The sequence below is a fragment of the Phoxinus phoxinus genome (genome assembly GCF_949152265.1).
Source record: "Phoxinus phoxinus genome assembly, chromosome: 13".
Classification (NCBI taxonomy): domain Eukaryota; kingdom Metazoa; phylum Chordata; class Actinopteri; order Cypriniformes; family Leuciscidae; genus Phoxinus; species Phoxinus phoxinus.
In genome coordinates this window covers 35,324,217-35,346,716 of record NC_136888.1, presented here as the reverse complement: position 1 = coordinate 35,346,716, position 22,500 = coordinate 35,324,217, and the positions used below count along the sequence as shown (strand labels likewise).

The 22,500-nt window shown below is 39.8% G+C and overlaps 1 protein-coding gene across 1 annotated transcript in view; it reads right to left on the bottom strand.

Moving 5' to 3' along the window:
- The window catches only part of LOC307009684 (ryanodine receptor 3), a gene marked incomplete at its 5' end in the record, with an annotated part of 184,937 nt that overhangs the window by 99,376 nt on the left and 63,061 nt on the right, over window positions 1–22,500 (bottom strand). The window contains 17 exon segments of the mRNA XM_079633623.1: window positions 211–313; window positions 734–934; window positions 1,382–1,717; window positions 4,309–4,762; window positions 4,972–5,198; window positions 5,467–5,553; window positions 5,643–5,808; window positions 6,567–6,727; window positions 7,647–7,713; window positions 9,478–9,677; window positions 10,972–11,180; window positions 13,699–13,873; window positions 14,523–14,728; window positions 15,863–16,010; window positions 16,259–16,418; window positions 17,415–17,498; window positions 20,505–20,608. Coding sequence (XP_079489749.1) covers window positions 211–313; window positions 734–934; window positions 1,382–1,717; window positions 4,309–4,762; window positions 4,972–5,198; window positions 5,467–5,553; window positions 5,643–5,808; window positions 6,567–6,727; window positions 7,647–7,713; window positions 9,478–9,677; window positions 10,972–11,180; window positions 13,699–13,873; window positions 14,523–14,728; window positions 15,863–16,010; window positions 16,259–16,418; window positions 17,415–17,498; window positions 20,505–20,608 — 3,088 coding nt within the window.

Here is a 22,500-nt window from a genome sequence, read left to right as displayed (position 1 = left end):
ACATTCATTCTCCTGACCGACACACTTTACCCATTAATATTTCATTGGTTGCATGTGTTCATGGTTTCTTTGTTTGACAGGCTGGACAAAAATGATGCTGCACAAATTGGGATGGTTTCACTGCTATGTTATGAAAAAAAAATTTGACTCCAAGCACAACTGTGCAATATGATAATATTAGTATGGTAAGATGATGGTTGAGTAACGGACCGCAGTGCAGGCGCAGTTCTCCGTGGAAGTCGTACAGCTCCTCCTGGATGTCCTCGGGACAGGGACAGTCTTCACCCATGTTGAAGTTCAACAGCATGTTAATCTGAAAGAACCCGAGATTTAGCGGATCACATGATCCTGGAACTGCAGCGAAGACCTGGACGATTAATAGACTGACTTCCAGTTTATTAGTTATTATGAAGACTTCAGACGACCCACACTCTGAATCAACACCAATACCACATCTTCTGAACGTCATTATCATTTGTTAACACACAAGTGTTCATTACTTCAATGAGCTCACTGTTTCTGCATTCCAATATTACATTGTTTAAATTAATACTTTTTTCTACTAACAGTGATGTGTATGTACATTTGTGAGACGCATTAGACAGTTTCCTCTGATGACAGAACACTGTAAACTGTAATGTGGACTCCTGCATGTTCTGTAAAGCTGCTTTGAAGTGATGTGTGTTGTGTAAAGCGCTGTACAAACAACCCTGATTTGAACGGTTTCGAGCACCTGTTCCTGCGGCGGAGAGCGGAACTCTTTGGTCTTCTTAGCGGTGACGGCGGCGGACATGTTGAGCGCTAGCATCAGCTCGTTATAGCGAAACTTCTGGTTGAACTGCAGCTTTGAGACGAAGCTGTCGGAGAAAGACACGATGGCTTCGATGCGATGCCTCAGCTCACAGTCACAGAAGTAGTGGAGCAGCTCACACATCTGCACACACACACGCACACAACACACGCACACATTCAGCGGACGCTTTTATCCAAAGTGACTCGGGTACTATATGTGACCCTGGACATAAAACCAGTCACATGATCACAATGAGTCATAATTCATGTGTGAGACAGTCTAACAGAAGGATGGACAAAACCTGTCAAATATCAACTGTGTGTGTGTGTGTGTGTGTGTGTGTGTGTGTGTGTGTGTGTGTGTGTGTGTGTGTGTGTGTGTGTGTGTGTGTGTGTGTGTGTGTGTGTGTGTGTGTGTGTGTGTGTGTGTGTGTGTGTGTCAGTCTAACAGAAGGATGGACACAACCAGTCAAATATCAACTGAGTTCTGCTCATATTTCATCACCATTCTCTAAACTATAGTGAATAAACTGCTGATGTGAGAGATGTTGAAGGAGTCTGAACGCATCTTAAAGTCTGAAGGTCTCACCTGTCGTTTGACGGACTCGGGAAGCTTCTTCTCCAACAGTCCCTTCACGAGTGTTTTCCCGTCTCGAGCCTCTTCTTCTCCGGCCTCCACCGCCTTCTCCTCGGCTCCGGTTAATCCCTCCTTCATCCCGTCCTCCTGGCGTTCCCCGAACACGTCGGGCTCGATGAGCATCAGGATCTTGTGCACGTCTCGGCTGCTCAGGACGCCCATGGTGAGGAGTGTGCCGATGAGCCGAAGGATGGGAACGAACTGATACTCCACGCTGCCGCCCACCGGGTCCCGGATGTGATCTCCTCCACCCTGAACCGCCTCCGTCAGCATGACGATCGCCTTCTCCTGAACACACAGCACAGCAGGCTTGAGTGGACCAAACACACAACACAACCCAAGTGGACCAAAGTGCTGTACAGAAACAATAAACAAAAAACAGTTTTTTTTTTGTGTGTTTTTTTATTGTGTGTTTTTTATGTTTTATTGGTAAACGCGCCCCTGTTTTTAAACCTTCAGTACATCGAGCGGGATCTCGCGGCTGTACAAATAATCGCTACGATTACAAATGTAACCGCTAATTTCTGTTATGATTACTGTTATAATTATATAATTACCGTTACTGTTATAGTTACTGTTATAAATACTATTATTGTTATAGTTACTGTTATAATTACTGTTACTTTTATAGTTACTGTTATAATTACTGTTATAATTACTGTTACTTTTATAGTTACTGTTATAATTACTGTTATAATTACTGTTATAATTACTGTTACTTTTATAGTTACTGTTATAATTACTGTTATAATTACTGTTACTTTTATAATTACTGTTACTTTTATAGTTACTGTTATAATTACTGTTATAATTACTGTTACTTTTATAGTTACTGTTATAATTACTGTTACTTTTATAGTTACTGTTATAATTACTGTTATAATTACTGTTACTGTTATAATTACTGTTACTTTTATAATTACTGTTACTTTTATAGTTACTGTTATAATTACTGTTACTGTTATAATTACTGTTACTTTTATAGTTACTGTTATAATTACTGTTACTTTTATAGTTACTGTTATAATTACTGTTACTGTTATAATTACTGTTACTTTTATAGTTACTGTTATAATTACTGTTACTTTTATAGTTACTGTTATAATTACTGTTACTGTTATAATTACTGTTACTTTTATAGTTACTGTTATAATTACTGTTACTTTTATAGTTACTGTTATAATTACTGTTATAATTACTGTTATAATTACTGTTACTGTTATAATTACTGTTATAATTACTGTTATAATTACTGTTACTGTTATAATTACTGTTATAATTACTGTTTCTTTTATAGTTACTGTTATAATTACTGTTATAATTACTGTTACTTTTATAGTTACTGTTATAATTACTGTTACTTTTATAGTTACTGTTATAATTACTGTTACTTTTATAGTTACTGTTATAATTACTGTTACTTTTATAGTTACTGTTATAATTACTGTTATAATTACTGTTACTGTTATAATTACTGTTACTTTTATAGTTACTGTTATAATTACTGTTACTTTTATAGTTACTGTTATAATTACTGTTACTGTTATAATTACTGTTACTGTTATAATTACTGTTACTTTTATAGTTACTGTTATAATTACTGTTACTTTTATAGTTACTGTTATAATTACTGTTACTGTTATAATTACTGTTATAATTACTGTTATAATTACTGTTATAATTACTGTTACTGTTATAATTACTGTTACTTTTATAGTTACTGTTATAATTACTGTTATAATTACTGTTACTGTTATAATTACTGTTATAATTACTGTTATAATTACTGTTATAATTACGGTTACTGTTATAATTACTGTTATAATTACTGTTACTGTTATAATTACTGTTATAATTACTGTTATAATTACTGTTATAATTACGGTTACTGTTATAATTACGGTTACTGTTATAATTACTGTTACTGTTATAATTACTGTTATAATTACTGTTACTGTTATAATTACTGTTACTGTTATAATTACTGTTATAATTACTGTTACAGTTATAATTACTGTTACTGTTATAATTACTGTTATAATTACTGTTATAATTACTGTTACTGTTATAATTACTGTTACTGTTATAATTACTGTTACTGTTATAATTACTGTTACTGTTATAATTACTGTTACTGTTATAATTACTGTTACTGTTATAATTACTGTTATAATTACTGTTACTGTTATAATTACTGTTATAATTACTGTTATAATTACTGTTACTGTTATAATTACTATTACTTTTTAGTAACTGTTATAATTACTGTAATAATTACTGTTATAATTACTGTTATAATTACTGTTATACTTACTGGTATTTGGTCTAGTTACTGTTATAAGTACTGTTATTGTTATAATTACTGTTATATTACTGTTATTGTTATAGTTATGATTACTGGTATAGTTACTGTTATAATTAAAGTTACTGTTATAATTACTGTTATAATTACTGTTACTGTTATAATTACTGTTATAATTACTGTTATAATTACTGTTACTGTTATAATTACTATTACTTTTTAGTAACTGTTATAATTACTGTAATAATTACTGTTATAATTACTGTAATAATTACTGTTATACTTACTGGTATTTGGTCTAGTTACTGTTATACGTACTGTTATTGTTATAATTACTGTTATAATTACTGTTATTGTTATAGTTATGATTACTGGTATAGTTACTGTTATAATTACTGTTATAATTACTGTTATACTTACTGGTATTTGGTCTAGTTACTGTTATACGTACTGTTATTGTTATAATTACTGTTATAATTACTGTTATTGTTATAGTTATGATTACTGGTATAGTTACTGTTATAATTAAAGTTACTGTTACAGAGTCCCATGTTTACTCTCTGAAAGTGGTGCGTACCTTGAGCACGTCGAGCGGGATCTCGGGGCTGTGCAGGTGCTGCTCGCGGCGGGCGCTGATGAAGCAGGGTGGGGTTAAGTTGAGCCGGGGTTTGAGGGAGGCGCTGCGCCCGACGCCCGGCGGCTGGTGGCGTTTCGAGGCGTCGGGAAACAGTCGGATCCCGCGCGTCTCGGGCGTGACGGGGACGATAAACTCGTGGCTCATCATGAGGCGCGCGGCCCGTGCCGTCTCCAGGTGAACGCTAATGAGGACGCTGTAGAAGCCCTCGCGCAGCACGCCCGACAGGTATTGGCTGTCGATGGTGTAGAGCAGCTGTGATTGGTCGAGGTGGCTGCAGAGTGCATGAGACACACGCGTGTTCCCGTGAGCGCAGAGCGCGCAGTACAGCTGGAGTGTGTGATAGTGGAACATACGCAGATCCTCCTGCTCTGACAGCTCCATGATGTCCACACACCTGCAATACAGGAGTGAGAGAGTGAGAGTGTGTGTGTGAGTGTGAGTGTGTGTGCGTGTGTGTGTGTGTGTGTGTGTGTGTGTGTGTGTGTGTGTGTGTGTGTGTGTGAGAGTGTGTGAGTGTGTGTGAGTGTGTGTGCGTGTGTGAGTGTGTGTGTGTGCGTGTGTGTGTGTGTGTGTGTGTGTGTGTGTGTGTGTGTGTGTGAGTACCGGTTCTCCTCAGGTATGTGTACGGCCAGCATCTGCAGGGGTTCCACACACTGCACCATCCACCCGTGCCTCTCGCTGACTCGAGTCGTCTCCACCTTCAGGAAGGTGTTGGGCATTCGGCTCCACAGAACTGAGTTTATCGTCTGGACGTCCAATCGCGGCGGACACTGAGGAACCGGGTTCTTGTGTTCGCTCTTAAAAATGGCGGATGAGATCGGCATAGCGTTCTGGAGGAGACAATCATACAAACTCACATTACAGTTATTAATATAGTTTTGCTATAGTTAACATTACCGTTACCATTATAGTTCGTTATAGTTACTGTTATAGTTACTGTTATAGTTACTGTTATAGTTACTGTTATAGTTACTAAATATGAATATAATTATTAAAATACGTAATTTGAGCAGAACGTTCGAGAGCAGATTCCGTTCATTTCTCTCATAGTGACTAATATGCTGGTATGAAGCTATGGGAATATGAGGATCCACGCACCTTGATTTTGGCCAGTTCAAACTGGAACAGACTTGAGCTTGTTGGCCGCACAAACACCGCAGGAAACAGTTTTGCGCTGGGCTCCACCTGCACAAGAGATGTTGATCTTACACCTTTAATTACTGTATTTACTCTGTGTGGAGTCATGAGTCTGGCGCTGCTGGAGCTGGCGGTACCTGGTACGAGGTCGTGAGCTCTTTGCCGTTGACTGTGAAAGCTAGCAGACCCGTGGCCAAATCAATGAGGCATCCGATCTCTAAATCCACGTTACTCCTGCTGGACGAGTGGGCGGCACTCGTGACGTCTCCACCCCAAACCATGTAACAGTTACTCCTCTTCACGCTGTCACATGACACAGTGACATCAGCACATCAGCACATGACACGTGGCGACATACAGTCAAACCAACATTTATTCAGACGGCTTCAACATTTCTCACATCATCAGTTTATTCGCTATAGTTTATAAAACGGTGATAAAATATGAGCCGAACTCAGTTGATATCTGACAGGTTTTGTCCGTCCTTCTATTAGACTGTCTCTCACACACACACACACACACACACACACACACACACACACACACACACACACACACACACACACACAGGTTTTGTCCATCCTTCTGTTAAGACTGTCTCACACACACACACACACACAGTTAGACGGTCTTACACACACACACACACACACACACACACACACACACACACACACACACACACACACATGAATTATGTTGAATATCTGTCAGCTGGTAAATTTAACTACACAATTAGATAATACCAGTTTAGCTCGACCAGTGACCAAGCAATGCTTCAGTGTGTTCAGTGTGTGTGTGAAAAGAGCATTAGCAGTTACAGACACACACTGAAGAACACATGACCAGCTCAAAGTGGCCCAATCAGTTCTGGTCACAAATTTTTATAAATGTTACTGGTAGTCACTGTATGAAGAATATCTGTGTATAATATGTCACTTTATTTTGCTCTCCTCACTTACATAAGTGAACTATAATGTCCTGCACACACTAGTAAAACAATATCATAAATGGTATCATGTCTGAATGATGTCTGGTTTGCCTGTAGAACGAGCGCTCACCTCTCGTGCACACGACCTCGCTCGTCGCCGAGGGTTACGGTCACCGTGCGGATCTTGCCGAGGTTGAAGTTGTTGCTATAGTAATGGTAGTCAGGAGTGACCCATCCGACCCACACACAGGACGGGTCTTGACCCGCGAATATCCGGACCGAGTGATAGTACTGCAGGAGACCAACACACACACACACACACGTTATTCACACTCGCAAAGCTCATGCAGATGAGAAACAAGAAACATGAACATGAACCAATCGCTGTAACTCTGAGAATATCACACCACAACTGCAGCAATAACAAGACAAGATCACCGGAGTCACGTTCAAAACACTGACAGCCAATCAAAATCCTTCTACTCACTGTTTACTGGTTGATAATTATTGTTAGTTACAGTTAATTTTATTTATCATGATAGTTTTTATTATAGTTATTACACTTGTTACAGTTATCGTTACGATCCTCCGTTATTATAGTTATCATAGTTTTTGTTATAGCTATCATTGTTATATTGTTAATATAGTTATATTGATATTGTTATCGTTATATTTATCATTACACTTATCATATTTAGTTATTGTTATAGTTATTATAGCTTTATTATAGTTATAGACTTTTTATAGTTCTCATCATCGCTATATTTATCATTACATTTATCATTGTTATAGTTATCGCTATAGTTATTTGAACTTATTTATTATAGTTATTGTTGCAGTAATACACATTTTTATAATTATCGTTATCTCTATATATCATTACATTTATCATTGTTATAGTTATCTTTATAGTTATCGTTGCAGTTAGACATTTTATAGTTATCATTATTGCTATATTCATCCTAACATTTATCATTGTTATAACTATTGCTATAGTTATTAAAGCTTTGTTATAGTTTTAGACACTTTATATTTATCATTATCACTATATTTATAGTTACATTCATCATTGTTATTATCGCAATAGTTATAGTTATCGTCGCCATTTATCATTACATTTCTTATTAAAGTTATTATCCTTGTTTTTCTTGGTGATGACACATGAAGAGTGGATATGATATAGATCCGACAGTAGAAGTGCTGAACTCACTGAGGTGATGCTGCTATAGTCCGCTCTCCTGCCTTCATCCGAGTGTTTCGTGGACTTCACCGGATGCCTTCAGAAACGTGCACAGGACAAACACACTTACTATCTATACGACAGACAACGATGAGCTGCAGCTCTGATAGAGAACATCATAGACAGCACGAGGATTCATTTCGGTTCAGAATCACTGAAACTGAGAGAAATGCCTCGAAGAACGAACCGGTGTGGCGTCATTTTTAAACTGAATATGGCCAAACCGAAGTTCGTTTCGGGACTTGCCAGACAAGTTTGCTTAGAACACCTTAGAACTCTCATTGGTCCATGGCGATGATGCAATGGGAAGTAATTAACCGGAGAAGATGTACATCTCAAAGAAGGCGGAGCCTCAGAGCCACACCCACCCATTACATCATCACGACGGACCAATGACAGTTAAGAGGTGTTCACCTGTTCTAAATTCACATTGAAAAGCTTCAGAAGCACAGAGTAGCCGCGTGTACGTTACCCTTCAAATTGTGCAAATTGAAATTGAGAATTGAAAATATGGCCAATGGAAACACATCAATTTCTCAAAAACTCACATATATGTTATGAGGATGAGGATGAACCCAAACGCAGGCAGGATGCTTCACACTCAGTTTATTAACAGACAGAAAACAGGGAAAACAAAACCCACGAGGGGGTAAAACAAAGGCAAGACTGACTAGGGAAGACTAAACTAGACTAACACATGGACTATAAACTAACAACAGGAACTAGACATAACTCTCACAAGGTATTCACAGGAAAATAAACACAGGAATCACAAAACATGGGTCTGTCATGATCCTGCCTCAAGACTTAAAGAAAGACAAGGACTAGATGGCAAAATCATGACAATATATCGCAAAAAAAAAAAAAAAAAATTTCAGGCAGTTCAGAAAAGGAATATTTCGCAAAACTGCAGTGGAAACAGTTTTTGCACATTTACAGTCTCCTGACGTAGAGCACGCGGTGTGTTCGGACAGAAGACGAGACAGTTCTTCATTAAACTCAAAGACTAAAGTATTACGGGAATACTGGATTCTAAACAACAAAGAAATGCCACAATTTATCAAGACCTTGAAGCAGAATCATTTCACAATAGTTTTTTATCGACATTTAGAAAATATCGCAAAAGTTTGGCGTAAATCTGTCATGTAAACGCGGCTACTGTTGCAGATTCTCCATCTCTGACTAGGCTTGCTACGATAGTCGGAGTTGACGGTGTTTAGAAGCAACACCGGTTACATCACTACATCACCGCCCCCCACTGTCGATTTGCTTTTTCTGTTTTTTTAATGAAATCATTTAGATCCGTTAGAGAACAGACACTACAATTAAAAACTCAGCGTGTCTGCTTACTAACTCGTGAGCCGGACGAGAATCGCTGCACAGGACTCAGATCTCATTCATCACGAGAGTGAGGATCTGACTGACGAGATGATGACGGAATACTTGGTGTCAAAGCGAAATGTAAAATCGCCTATTTAAATTTGTCGCTGTACTGTTTTGTTGTTGTGTTTTTCATTAAGAATAATAGGCTAATGATCTCACCATTCAAACAATCCGCCCCCGAATTGGCGCTAATTTGAAAGCGAAACTAAAACGGACATTAGTAACGGTGCGTGTCCACGGCGAAGAGCGAGCAGAATAATGCAAACGGATAATACCTATCCATAGGAATGAATTGAAAAGGCTCGCTCTGCTCCGCACCATTACGAATACCCGTGCGGACATGCGCATTTTAGTTTTGCTTTCAAATGAGTGATTTAAAAGCTCCCGCCGGTGACACCGCCACATCCCTGTCTCTGACCTGTGTTTGACCTTGAGCGGCTCCTCCTCGTACAGGCCGTTCACACTGACGTGAGATGCGCTCCTGAAGCTGGAGTGAAACTCCACAGGCATGCTCAGTCTGCAGAACACCATCTCAGCGCTGACGTTCTGACTCCCAAACATCTTATGGCTGACCTTCAGGCAGGGCGGGCTGTCCACGGTCCCGTCGATTCTGGTGACCTGCAAACACCAGTTTCAGTTTAGTTTATTTCTAAAGCACACATGTGACCCTGGAGCACAGAACCAGTCTGGAGCCGCACGGGTATATCTGTGGCAATAGCAACTATACACTATATGGGTCAAAATTATCAATTTTTCTTTTATGCCAAAAATCATGAGGATATTAAGATCATGTTCCATGAAGATATTTAGTAAATGTCCTACCGTAAATATATAAAACATGTATTTCTGTGAGTGAATGCAGCACAATCGTGAACATAAATGCACAACTTTAAAGGAGATTTTCTCAATGTTTACATTTTTTTGCTCCTCAGATTCCAGATTTTCAATAGTTGTGTCTCGGCCAAATATTGTCCTATCCTAACACACCACACATCAGTGGAGAGATTATTTATTCAGCTTTTAGGTGATGTATAAATCTCAATTTAAAAAAATGATACCCATGTGACTGGTTTTGTGGTCCATGGTCTCGTTTGATTAATGACAGCAACAAGGCTGACCAAAGTGCAGTACAGTACAAAAGCAAAAGACATAAGATAACAGATAAAAGGAAACAGCCAACGGAAAAAGATATGTTCAAACATGACGAGATGCACGCGCTGCTCATGCAAAACCAGCATGGAACAAAATCAGTTCAAGTTTCGATTTAATCTTCATCCTTCCCTCGCACTTTGTAACAAATCTTTCCCTTGCTGGTCAAAATGACCCAAAGCCCTAAAATATATATATATATTTTTTTTTTTGTCCACAAAGATTTTTTTTTTTTTTTTAATGCAAATTTTTTTATTTTTTTATTTATTGACCTTTTAAAATGACTAGATTTGATAAAAAAATATATATATATTAATTTAAGCACATTCCTCACATTCTTTCAACTTTAATTCAAAATAACTCACAATTTCACGCATAACTCTTTTAATTCAGCTCTAAATATCTTACATTGGGAGTCTTTGACCTCTTGTGTAAAAATAATAATAATGATGATATTTCATAACTCTAGATGTGCTTATATCTCTATATGCAGCAGACGAGCTGTTCCTCTGGGTCCTAAAGCCAGTTTCTCTTCAGTGTGTGTTCAGATTCACATGTAGACATTATAAAATATTTTTTGGGCAAAGTTTTAGTATTTTCACTTTGAAAAGTCCTAGGATCTTGGACCCGCTGATGAACTCTCAATCTCGGGGTAAAAATGACCCGAGGGAAGGATGAGCTAAAGGTCCATTTATAGCGTTCAACCAGTGGGATCCAAGAGTCACGATCAATAATCGGTCAGCAGAATGAAGCTCGTCCTCACCGCGATGTGATGATGGTCTTTCGGCACATTGAAGAAGGTGGGCAGGCGTTTGCTGAACCACATGGTGACCTCACGGTTCATGTTGACGGCGAACGGTTCGAAGCCCTCCTGCAGGCCACACATGGTGTAGAACTTAAACGTGCTGGCGTCCTTCCCAAGATTCATGCGGCCCACCTGGGAAAGACCTAAACTACAGACCGGGATGAAACCTACGGGAAAAGAGAAGCGGACAGTTTTGCGTTCAGGGGTCTTTAAAGGAGTAGTTCACTTTAAAATGAAAACTAGCCCATGATTTACTCACCCACAAGCCAGCCTAGGTGTGTATGACTTTCTTCTTTCAGACGAACACAATCAGAGTTATATTAATAAACACCCTGATGCTTCCGAGCTTTATAATGGCAGTGGATTGCAACCATCAGATTGAAGCTCATAAAAGTGCATCTATCCATCATAATACACTTTTATGATGGACAGATGCACTTTTATGATGGATAGATGCACTTTTATGATGGACAGATGCACTTTTATGATGGACAGATGCACTTTTATGATGGATAGATGCACTTTTATGATGGACAGATGCACTTTTATGATGGACAGATGCACTTTTATGATGGATAGATGCACTTTTATGATGGATAGATGCACTTTTATGATGGATAGATGCACTTTTATGATGGACAGATGCACTTTTATGATGGATAGATGCACTTTTATGATGGACAGATGCACTTTTATGATGGACAGATGCACTTTTATGATGGATAGATGCACTTTTATGATGGACAGATGCACTTTTATGATGGATATATGCACTTTTATGATGGATATATGCACTTTTATGATGGATAGATGCACTTTTATGATGGACAGATGCACTTTTATGATGGATAGATGCACTTTTATGATGGACAGATGCACTTTTATGATGGACAGATGCACTTTTATGATGGACAGATGCACTTTTATGATGGATAGATGCACTTTTATGATGGACAGATGCACTTTTATGATGGACAGATGCACTTTTATGATGGATAGATGCACTTTTATGATGGATATATGCACTTTTATGATGGATAGATGCACTTTTATGATGGACAGATGCACTTTTATGATGGATAGATGCACTTTTATGATGGACAGATGCACTTTTATGATGGACAGATGCACTTTTATGATGGACAGATGCACTTTTATGATGGATAGATGCACTTTTATGATGGATATATGCACTTTTATGATGGACAGATGCACTTTTATGATGGATAGATGCACTTTTATGATGGATAGATGCACTTTTATGATGGACAGATGCACTTTTATGATGGATAGATGCACTTTTATGATGGATAGATGCACTTTTATGATGGACAGATGCACTTTTATGATGGATAGATGCACTTTTATGATGGACAGATGCACTTTTTGAGCTTCAATCTGATGGTTGAAATTCACTGCCATTATAAAGCTCGGAAGCATCAGGGTGTTTATTAATATAACTCAGATTGTATTCGTCTGAAAGAAGAAAGTCATACACACCTAGGATGTCTTGAGGGCGAGTAAATCATGGGCTAGTTTTCATTTTAAAGTGAACTACTCCTTTAAGGCATTGAAATCAAATCAGAAGCCGCGTTTCCACTGTCATTTGCAGGGCTTGATCGGGTCTCGTCGGGGCTTCCTCCGGGCCAACGACCAGGGTTTGGGGCCCGCCGAATACCTTAGTACAAAGCGGGTCAGCTCGGGCTGGAGGAGTGATCCTGAACAGAGGAGTTTACCCGACGCCGGATGATCCCATATACCAGCTAACACCAGCACTGAAGACTTTTAACATCATTTTAGCTCAACTTTCAGACAGCAGCGAGTGTTCCAACACTTTCTGTTTGTGATCCGATGTGGTTTCTGATCAAGGCAGAAATATTTATACACAATGCAAAAGACTATGCGCACTAACCATTACCATAGTAAACATGGTAAATATAACCATTTGAAGAAATCAGACAAATCATGTTTATATTTGATCTGTCAGTACGTCTCGTCTCTTTATACCGGACTGTCTGATATCATATTTAACTCCACATACATCATAAAATAAAGCAACTCTGGTTTTCGGGAGCCTCCTCTGTTTCTCTGACTGAAAATATCACTGTATTGGGAGAGAGTGCTAAAGCTCCTCGGGTCATATTTCAGGTGGAAAATGTGTAGAAATGATCGTTCTTTCTAAATGTGATAAACATACTGTCCTGTGACTACAAATAAAAGAAACAGACGCACCTGAATAAGTACGTGACCTCTTTCTTTTGTGAAATAACGGTAAATACCACTTTATTTCTGTGTGACTAATGTGCAGTCTTGACGCAAGTTATTTTATTATGGTCAATGTATCACTTATTAGTGTAAAACATCGATGCTTGGGTGGGTTTTAAATGTTTAAGTAAACAACAAACATGTCAACAAACTGCCGCTTCTATCACGTTCGTTTGGCGATCTCGCTAGTTTCCGGTGATTTCTTTCTGATGAGTTTTCTGCTAAAAGTTTAACTTGTTGGTGAAATGATGGGTTTGTGTGACGTTGTTCCAGAGCGGCGTGTTTTAGTGAAGCGTTGCGGCCGACGGTGGAAACGCGGTGTGGTTTTGGGCTCGGGCTCCAGGCTCGAGGCTATTGGCCCCGCCCCGCCCGCACAGGCCCGACGGTGGAAACGCAGCTAGAGATTCTGTTCTCTCTAACCGTCCTCAATGTCGAAGTCGGCGAAACAAAGCTCAGAGCCCTTGTTGGTGATCAGGATCTCTCCGTTCAGGGTGAAGATCATGGATTTGTCCTCCATGTTGATCATACAACCCACGACGTCCCCCGAGTGCCAGCAGCGGCCGAAGAGACGACTGCCCATGTGGAGCCGATGACCCTGTGAGAGAGAGATCAGAGATTAGAAACCGTGTGTAGCGGCAATGACCTTCTTGAGGAGTTGTAGGATTATTTCTGACGCGTGAGATCCAAACAACACGCTCCAGTCCAGCACTGCATTATCCCTTTATGTCTCAGTTCTGATGACAAAACACATTGTAATCCACAAGCTGCACGTCCACATACGATCCTGATCATTAGTTACACCTGTGTTCACTTGCTCTCTGTACCTATATACCTATTAAACCCACACGCCACCCAGTGTCCAACAGTGGAACTACAACATATTATAGATAGAGCATAACGGCTCTTACACTGTTAGTCCGTGACCCTGTTGTTGTGCGGATGAACGGCCAGAACACATCAAGGGTTTTCTGTTAGAACGGTGTCGTGTTAGCAGGCCCTGAGATCTTTACAACGGAAGTGAATCGATCAAATCTAACTTTATCTGGACAAGAACTGTATTCTAGAGCTGCTGTAAAGCCTGAACACTGTTACTGTAATCTCCTGTGATCTCTGTAAAGCTGCTGTGAAACTCTCTACACTGTTAAAGCGCTGTATAGATGAGGACACTTGACCCTGTGAGGGATCAGAAACCGCTCTAAAGCGCCTCCATTGATCCGGTTCTGCACGGGTCTGTCCACACTCACCCGGTGGCCATCGAACACATAGGCCTGGTCATCGGTTCCCAGCTCCAGGTCGGGTTTGCAGCCGGGTCGAGCCCAGCCCACGCGCATGTCTCCACCCGTCACCGCCTCGAACTCGAAGTACCACTTCCCCGTCTTCACCGCGTACGTGCGCTCCACGCGGAAGAAGCGGATCTTATCGATGCTCAACCTCTCCACCACGTGCCCTGCTGAGAGAAGGACCATGAGACCTGGCACACCAGTACAACACTACATCCTCTGTGATACATGCCACGTTCTAACACTAACACACAAGTGTTCACTACTTCAATGAGCTCACTGTTTCTGCCTTAAATTATTACATTATTTAAATTAATACATTTCTAGCTAACTGTGATCTGTATATGTACATTTCTGAAATGCATAACTTAGACAGTTTCCTCTGATAACTGAACACTGTAAACGGTAATGTGGACTCCTGCACTTTCTGTAAAGCGCTGTACAAATGAACTGTTCTTCTGTGTAAACCGATGTGAGATGAAGCAGCTCGTCTGAGATGAGCATTGAATTGGAAAGAATTATTAATAATAAACATTTCCTACCATGTTTTTTTATTTGCATATCTGCAGTAAACAGTGCTAGTCATCACTAGTTAGTGTCCTGCTGTCAGGGAAACACCATGTGTCCACATATCATATCATATTTTTTTCTTTTTCATAGCTTTGACAGTAAGTTATGGTAATTAAACTATAAAAGAAAAATCATATTTTAGCTCGTTAGTATGGAATGCCAAAGATGCCAAAATAAAAAAAAATAACTAAATACAAAAACAAACATACAAAGAATAATAAATAAACAAAGGAATATATAAAAAAATTAACATTAATTAATTAATTAATTAATTAACAAAAACAGCAAAAAATTACTATACAAAGAAATGTAAAAAAACTCAAATTAAAATTTTTTAATTATACAAAGCAATGTAAAAAAAAGGTATAAAGAAATGTAAAAAAAGGTATAAAGTAAAATAAATAAATAAAAACAAACAAAACAAAAAAATTCACAAAGAAATGTAAAAAAGGTCTAAATAAAAGTAAAATAAATAAATGTAAACAAACAAAAATAAATAAATACATAAACAGAAATGTAAAATAAATAAATATACAAAGAAATGTAAATAATAATAAAAATAATACATGTAAAAATCTAAAATATACAACAACAAAAAAATAATATTGAGAACAAAGTTCCAGATTTTTGGGAAATAATGGTTTATTAATTCTAATGAACTGAGATGTAATAAAAAAGTTAATCTATAATTAGTAATTTAGGAAGGAGGGCAGTGGTGTTCTCTCGCTTCTCACCGCCGTCCTGGTCGGGCGGCTCCACATTGTACCCGTATCCGATCAGCGTGCGAATGGCTTCCCGGAGGCTGTCGCGGTTCGACTTCTTCGTGCGCTCGTCGAGTAAAGCATACGGCACCAGACGAGGGTTACGCTTGCTCTTCACATCCTAGAGAGAGAGAGAGAGAGAGAGCGAGAGAGAGAGAGAGATGCGCTGTCATTGGCTCAGAGGGAAAAACACCAGAGGCTGCGATTTATTCCGATTGGACGCTCAACGCTTCAAGCTAATTGAGGAATTAATTGGCCGTTTGTCTTCATCGTGAGGCTTTGTGAGAGTGATGTTTAATTGTGAGGCTGCTCTACAGGGACACAGGGAACCGGCTGCTTTGATATCCCAGAATGCTCTGGGCTTCTCACCTGCTGTATGCCGTAGGTCCAGCCCTGCTTGATGCGGTCTTTGGCCCAGACGTTGTGAGCGTTCTCGGCCAGTTTGTCCACCAGCAGCTCCTGAGCGTTGCTCAGTTTGACATCAGTCAGATCCAGCGGTGTGGGTTTATATCCGTTAGACATCATGTAGCTGAAGAGAACACACACACACACACACACACACACACACACACACACACACACACACACACACACACACACACACACACACACACACACACACACACACACACACACACACACACACACACTAGTCAAACAACAACAAACTAGTTCCCTTCTAGTCAACATTTACAGTGATAGAAAAACTTTTAATTCACCAGACCAAAACATCTGAGGTTGTAAAGAAGGGTTTCTTGTTGTTAACTAAAACTGTTAAAAACAGTTTGTTAATTGAAATAAAACTAAAATTAGAAGTGCTGCCTTGGTTGAAGCTCTAAAATTACTACACTGGAAATAAAGAACTAAATCTGAATTAAAAATTAAACCTAGTGATTTAAAAACAAAACTAATAAAAATGACAAAAGCACATAATAAAATGTCCATAAATTTAATCTAAATTCAAAATGAAAACTGAAAATATAAAATTAATTAAAAACATTAATAAAAATGTATAAATAAAACTAAAACATGACTGTTGTAAAGAATGGTTATTACAGTTAACTAAAATTATTAAAAACTTTTGTCCTAATTTAAATAAAGCTGAAATAAAATAAATATTCAATAAAAAAAAACTTACACTAAATAAAAACTAGAAGTGCTGCCTTGGTTGAAGCAGTAAAATTACTAACTGCACTGGAAATAATATATTATAAACAAATAATAATAAACAAAATGAAAATACTGAAAATATGAGAACTGATTAAACTATTGATAAACTCTATATAAATAATGCTAAAATAAGGCTGTTGTGAAGATGAAAGAGTAATGTTATTAAATGCTTCAGTGGCTCATATAAAGATAAGCAGATGATCTGTGATGCTGGATATGAATCCGCTTCATAAGAGCCGCTGGTTGTTCACAGAGCTTCATAGGCTGAAGTGAATGTGATGTTCTGAAGCGAGCATCTGGTGTGGCAGCGCACCATCTGTGGCCTACGGTGTCTCATACATCACTTCACACTCACTTCTTCGGGAGTTTGAGTTTCTTCAGCTCCTCTTCAGCGTTGACTTTCACCTGGACCACGTGACAACCCAAAGCCAGAAGAGTCCTGGAACACACACAGAAAACACAACACGCCGAATAAAAACTGCACGGGCACATGTGAGAGGTGTTTGCAATCACACAGAAAGAGCGCAAGTGGTTGCCAGGGTGTTGCTATGTATTTTTTTGCAGGTCCAAGTCAAACGAGTGGTTGCCAGGGTGTTGCTATGTGTTTTTTGCAGGTCCAAGTCAAATGAGTGGTTGCCAGGGTGTTGCTATGTGGTTGCTATGTTGTTTTTTGCAGGTCCAAGTCAAACGAGTGGTTGCCAGGGTGTTGCTATGTGGTTGCTATGTTGTTTTTTGCAGGTCCAAGTCAAACGAGTGTTTAGCAGGGTGTTGCTATGTGGTTGCTATATTCTTTTTTGCAGGTCCAAGTCAATCGAGTGGTTGCCAGGGCATTGCTATGTGGTTGCTAGGGCATTGCTATGTGGTCGCTAGGGGGATTCTTAGAGCTCCAAGTCAAATTAGTGGTTGTCAGGGTGTTGCTGTGTTTTTTGCAGGTCCAGGTCAAACGAGTGGTTGCCAGGGTGTTGCTATGTGGTTGCTATGTTGTTTTTTGCAGGTCCAAGTCAAACGAGTGGTTGCCAGGGTGTTGCTATGTGGTTGTTATGTTCTTTTTTGCAGGTCCAAGTCAATCGAGTGGTTGCCAGGGCATTGCTATGTGGTTGCTAGGGCATTGCTATGTGTTGCTAGGGGGATTCTTGGAGCTCCAAGTCAAATGAGTGGTTGTCAGGGTGTTGCTATGTTTTTTTTGCAGGTCCAAGTCAAACGAGTGGTTGCCAGGGTGTTGCTATGTGGTTGCTATGTGTTTTTTGCAGGTCCAAGTCAAACGAGTAATTGCCAGGGCGTTGCTATGTGGTTGCTATGTGTTTTTTTGCAGGTCCAAGTCAAACGAGTGGTTGGCAGGGTGTTGCTATGTACTTGCTATGTTCTTTTTTGCAGGTCCAAGTTAATCGAGTGGTTGCCAGGGCATTGCTATGTGGTTGCTAGGGGATTGTTATGTGGTTGCTATGTGTTTTTTTGCAGGTCCAAGTCAAAAAAAGTGGTTGCCAGGGTGTTGCTATGTGGTTGTTATGTTCTTTTTTGCAGGTCCAAGTCAATCGAGTGGTTGCCAGGGCATTGCTATGTGGTTGCTAGGGCATTGCTATGTGGTCGCTAGGGGGATTCTTGGAGCTCCAGGTCAAATGAATGGTTGTCAGGGTGTTGCTATATGGTTGCTATGTGGTTTCATACAGGTCCAAGTCAATGGAGTGGTTGCCAGGGTGTTGCTATTAGTTGCTAGGTGGTTTCTTCAATGTCCAAGTCAAAAAAGTGGTTGCCAGGGCATTGCTAGCTGGTTTCTTACAGGTCAAAGTAAAAAAAAGTGGTTGCCAGGGCGTTGCTATGTGGTTGTTAGGTGGTTTCTTACAGGTTCAAGTCAAACAATGGTTGCCAGGGTGTTGCGATGTGGTTGCTAGGTGGTCTCTTGCCGGTCCAAGTCAAATGAGTACCTAATGAAGCACTCATTTGAGCACTAGTAATAGTAATAGTGATGGTTGACTGAAACAGCACTACTAACATTCCCTGTGTTCTGAGATGCGGCACTGGAAGCTGCTGTATCAGCAGAGGGAATAACGCAGAGTGCAACAGTGTGTGTCATTAGAGGTTAATGAGGGTTTGGCAAAACTCATATGGAGGTTAATGATGAAGTTAAGCACACCCAACTCTCAAATCAAAAGCAGACATAAAACAGAGCTGAGAGCAGCAATTTTGGGACCCAGTGCAGCCCACAGCACAGCGAGCAGCGCGGCGATCAAACACACCCTCTCTGAGATTACAATACACACACATACTTCACACTTCTTCAAGATGGAGTCTGGTATAGTTTCTGATGCTGTGTTTTCATGGAAGTGACCTTTCCAGTATTTGGAGAAAAAGTTGGACACACACACACACACACACACACACACACACACACACACATGCACACACACACGCTCACACGATCACACGCACACACACTCACATACTCACACACACACACACACACACACACACATTTACACACAGACATACTACACACACACACACACACAGACAGACAGACACACACACTCTCTCACACAGACATACTCTCACTCACACACTCACACGCTCACAGACATACTCACAAACTCACATACTCACACACATACTCACATACTCACACACATACTCACACACATACTCACACACATACTCACACACATACTCACACACATACATACTCACACACATACATACTCACACACATACATACTCACACACATACTCACACACATACTCACACACATACTCACACACATACTCACACACTCACACAAATACTCACATACTCACACACATACTTACACACATACATACTCACACACATACTCACACACATACTCACACACATACATACTCACACACATACTCACACACATACATACTCACACACATACTCACACACTCACACACATACTCACACACTCACACACATACATACACACATACTCACACACATACTCACATACTCACATACTCACATACTCACATACTCACACACTCACACACATACTCACATACTCACACACATACACACATACTCACATACTCACATACTCACACACATACACATACTCACATACTCACACACATACTCATACACATACACATACACATACTCACACACTCACACACATACTCACATACTCACACACATACTCATACACATACACATACTCACATACTCACATACTCATACACATACACATACTCACATACTCACATACTCACACACATACACATACTCACATACTCACATACTCACACACATACTCATACACATACACATACACATACTCACACACTCACACACATACTCACATACTCACACACATACTCACACACACATACTCACATACTCACATACTCACACACATACTCATACACATACACATACACATACTCACAAACACATACTCAGACACACACACACACACACTGGTCTTACTTCAGTGTTTCTGTGGACATCTGTAAGTTATAGTTCCTCTCGGTTTCTGGCAGTTTGGAGAAATCCACGAGACACGGATGCTGACGCTTGTTATCCTCTCTGATCTGAGGAACGAACACGTATGAATCAGCAAAACACAGACGGCAGGAGAGAGAAGAACACACACACACGTGACGTGATGAACGTAAGAAACATCGGGATGAGAGGACGCACAGTAGACCAGACGCTTACTGGAGATCATTATCATACGAGAGAATCGCAGAATGACAGACGCATTCTGCACACGCGCACACATAATACATCTGCCAGAAGCATTGTGGGAATGTCATGAGTGCCGCAGGTTTCAGAGTTGATGAGGTCGTTCATCAAACCATAAACATGATGCACGTCTCCACAGACAGACACATGCACGAGGTCTAATTCATATTCAGCAATATTATGGATTTAACTGCAGATGAGAACTAATGTTGATCTGAGTAATGAAACTAGTGTCTTCTGTAAAACGTAAAAAGTGTGTGTAAGACAACTTTTTCTGGAAAAAAAAGAAGCTTTCTAGTTTATTTGACTGGGAACCAAAAGAAAAAAACCTTTATAAAACTGGCATGTTTGAGTTTATCTCTTTTAATGTCACTAATATTAAAGATGCTTTGATGCATATTCTATATGAGCCAGTAACTGCAAAATTAATCCGCGTTTTAACGCTCTCGTTTATCGAGATTTGTAGATGGATATCAAGGCTTTTTAGGTTGTGTGCAATCTCTGACCCAGTTTGTTTGCTCGTTTACAAGGCTACAATGCGCTGAGTTTCCTGCTAACTGGCATCCCGGGGCGTCGAAATACTATTGGCTGAACTGGCAGTGGGCGGAGTCACACAGACCAAAACAAAAACCGACTGACAACACTGAACGTGTAAAATAAGTGCATGAAAAAAACCCGCAAAAAAGTTACATACAACACCTTTAAAATATTTTGAATGTAACTCGAAACCCTTCCCTCATTTAGTATGCGCGGTTGTATGAATATGCAAATGAGCCCCGCCTCCACTCACTCACTCAGCTCAGAGATCCACTGGTTGACTTGTGTCATATATCGTTGAAAAGGTCTCAACTAGCAGATTACACACGCAGTGAATTTGTTTCAGTTCGAGACAAAACTATACCAAGACAACAATGCGTAGATCACAGAGTGACATTGACATGATGCTTCACTAAAGCAATAGGGCGTCGCGATCATGACAGTGTTTGCCAACATCATTTGAAAGTTCAACCAATGGACACTGGATCTCGGGTGTAGTGGGAACTGGGAAGAGGCCATGTGTAGAGACCAGGGCTGCGAAATCACGCAGGCTGTAACGGACAGATCGTCAACGGAAGGAAATCCAAACATTCGCCTGTCGTTCTTCGACCTCAAATATGGCTTATCATTTGAAATATGTAAGTACACTTTACAAGTCTAATGTTTAACCTGGATAAATGTGCGCTATTATTAGTGTTTGTGTGGAGAGCACGCTTACTGCATTATTACAGGCATTACATAGCAACCACTCGCCGCGAGACTCCGCCCACACGCTGTTCTGATTGGCTATTGGCTGTGCACGCATTGCGAGACTCTGCCCACACGCTGTTCTGATTGGCTATGCACTCACCGCGAGACTCCGCCCACACGCTGTTCTGATTGGCTGTGGGTTTTGATTGATTTTGACGCATCACGCAGTTGCGTTGCATCTAGTGTGGACAGACACATTATTTGTTGCTGAAATCTTATCGCATCGCGTCTGGTTAGGACACGGTGTAAAGGGTCTACTTTTATTTCTTTAAACTCACAATAACAACAAAAGCGTTGTGCTTGTGTAAAATAAAGAAAACAACCAGGATGTGCTTTCTGACGCCTTGGTCTCAGTCACGTCACAAAACGAACCGAAACGATGTCTCACAGACATAAGAAATATATCTATAGAAAGCTTGTAATGTCTACTTTTAAATAAATATATATATAT